This window comes from Eurypyga helias, unplaced genomic scaffold, assembly GCF_000690775.1.
Source record: "Eurypyga helias isolate BGI_N326 unplaced genomic scaffold, ASM69077v1 Scaffold42776, whole genome shotgun sequence".
NCBI classification, from domain to species: domain Eukaryota; kingdom Metazoa; phylum Chordata; class Aves; order Eurypygiformes; family Eurypygidae; genus Eurypyga; species Eurypyga helias.
This window is the reverse complement of record NW_010256742.1, coordinates 1-1,953: the sequence shown is the minus strand read 5'-3', so window position 1 is coordinate 1,953 and position 1,953 is coordinate 1. Positions and strand designations below refer to the sequence as shown.

Genomic DNA, 1,953 nt, shown 5'->3' with positions numbered 1-1,953 from the left:
TTCCAGAAAGAAAACCCTCCGGCGTAAGACTCCGACAGGGGCAAGGTAAGGACACACGCAGGGGCCGGCCCACGTCACCAACCCCACGAAGCTCTCCCACTGACCTTTCTGCACATCCTGGGCGTTCATTTTCTTGTTCACAGCATCCATAAATTTCTGAACATCCTGGGCAGACTTCCTCATGGCAGCCATGGCTTCCCGCAGCTGCAGGGAAGAGAAAGAATGCATGGAGAACCTTCTCCTTTTTGCACCACGTGCAATGCTGTCCTGAGCATTCCGGCAAAACCCCGTTTCAGACGTACACTAGAGTCAGGTCTTTCCCAACTCACCAGGGTCTGATCCTTTGTGATCCTGGGAGAATTACTGCCTGTGTTTAAGGAGAAAAAAGTGGGTTAGAACTTACTGGGGAGGGAAAAATCCATTCTAGTCCAGTCACCAAAAGAAAAGGGAACAGAGAAAAGCGTCTGTTCCAAAGCCTTCCCTGCCCCTGTCCAGAAACCCACCCCAGCACGGCTCCCCCCAAGCCACCCCTCCTAACCACAGAGGGCAGCTTCCCCACTGGACCAGCGTTGGGTGGGGACAGCAGTCAGGAGGTGGGAAAAGGGAAAAATCCCACTTTGGGATGCCAGGAACCAGGGGACAGTTCCAGAACCTGGCAGCTCACGCAAGCAGTGATGCTAACGGCGTGATCCTGATCCTCTCTGCTCACGGACCAGCGTGGCTTATGGCCACCTTTACGATATCCTTACTCCAACCCCCCTCATTCCCATCCTCCCCCAGGACACGCCCAGATCTCCATCCCTCCCCTCGAGCCCACGTGGTACAACCCGATACTGAACTGTGCTTCCAGCCCGAATCAATACTCATGACATCGTCGTCGTCCTCGTCCGGGATCTCAATCACTTCCGTGGGCTTTCCAGCCATACCCTCGTCCTCAGAACTGCTCTCACGGTACTGGAGGCCCAGCTTGGAGTACAGATCCTTCACCAACATCTCACATTTATCAATGTCTCTGGGGAAAAAACCAGAAGGGCCGAGACACGGGAAGACAAGGTGAGCCCAGCTGTACAAACACCGCGGAAAGAAACGGAACCGACCGCTGGGGAGCTGCTAATTAAATACACCCGTGATGAGGCGAGGGAAGAGTATTCACGTGAAGGATTTAAAGCCACAGGGGAGTAATTGTAATTATCCCTCAACAACCACAGACAAACGAACCGACGCAGAATCACAAGCGTCAATCTGCTCCGAAGGGAAACGGGCAGACGTCGGGCTCGGTCACCCCACCTCCCCCACCTGGGCCTGGAGGTCCAGCTCCGACACGGAGCCGCGATTCCAAGAGCGCTCACCTCGAAGCGTCATCAAAGAGCCGGTCAACGCGAGCCACCTCTTCTTCCTTCTGTTTCACGCACTTCTCCAGCTCCTCCAGCTGCTGCTTCCTCTGCTTCACGCACTCGAAATTCTCCAGCTCTTTGTCGATGATATCCTGGAGCTCCTCCATGGAGATTCCCAACTCCTCCATCACCTCTTGCTGCAGCTCTTTGATCTCCTGGGAATCCATTTCTGCTGCATTTAACACCGAGAAGAGGTGAGAAGCGGGCGATGAAACCCGCCCCAAGGCACAGCGCTTGCAGGAGCAGCTGCTTCTGCTTTTTGAAAGCTCATCGGGAAAGAATTGTTATATTTGTTAAGGTAACATCACAGGTACCAGAAATAACCAAAGCGCAAGCGCACAGCAGAGCCACAGGCTCCAACCAGGAATTCCTGACATCTCCTCCAATTTCTGCACAGACTCTCCAAAGCCGGTGAATGCCGGAGCCTGATGCTTCCCCACCTCGGCACCCTCTCCTCCACGAAAGATGCGGAGCAGTTCCCAACCCTCTGCCTAGCCCATGGGGAGGGAACCACGCAGACGCCTCTCCCAGCCCGCCCTCAACGTCAGAAGGATATCGA

General features: G+C 54.7%; 1 protein-coding gene across 1 annotated transcript; it reads right to left on the bottom strand.

Moving 5' to 3' along the window:
- Window positions 1-104: 104 nt before the first annotated feature.
- Window positions 105-1,561, bottom strand: LOC104504330 (histone-lysine N-methyltransferase SETDB1-like; the record flags this gene model as incomplete). Its single annotated transcript, XM_010153766.1, has 3 exons — window positions 1,350-1,561; window positions 835-1,012; window positions 105-204 (listed from the first exon to the last, which is right to left on the bottom strand). Coding segments are annotated over exons 1-3 (490 nt in total), but the record flags the coding sequence as incomplete, so codon positions are not given.
- Window positions 1,562-1,953: the final 392 nt, after the last annotated feature.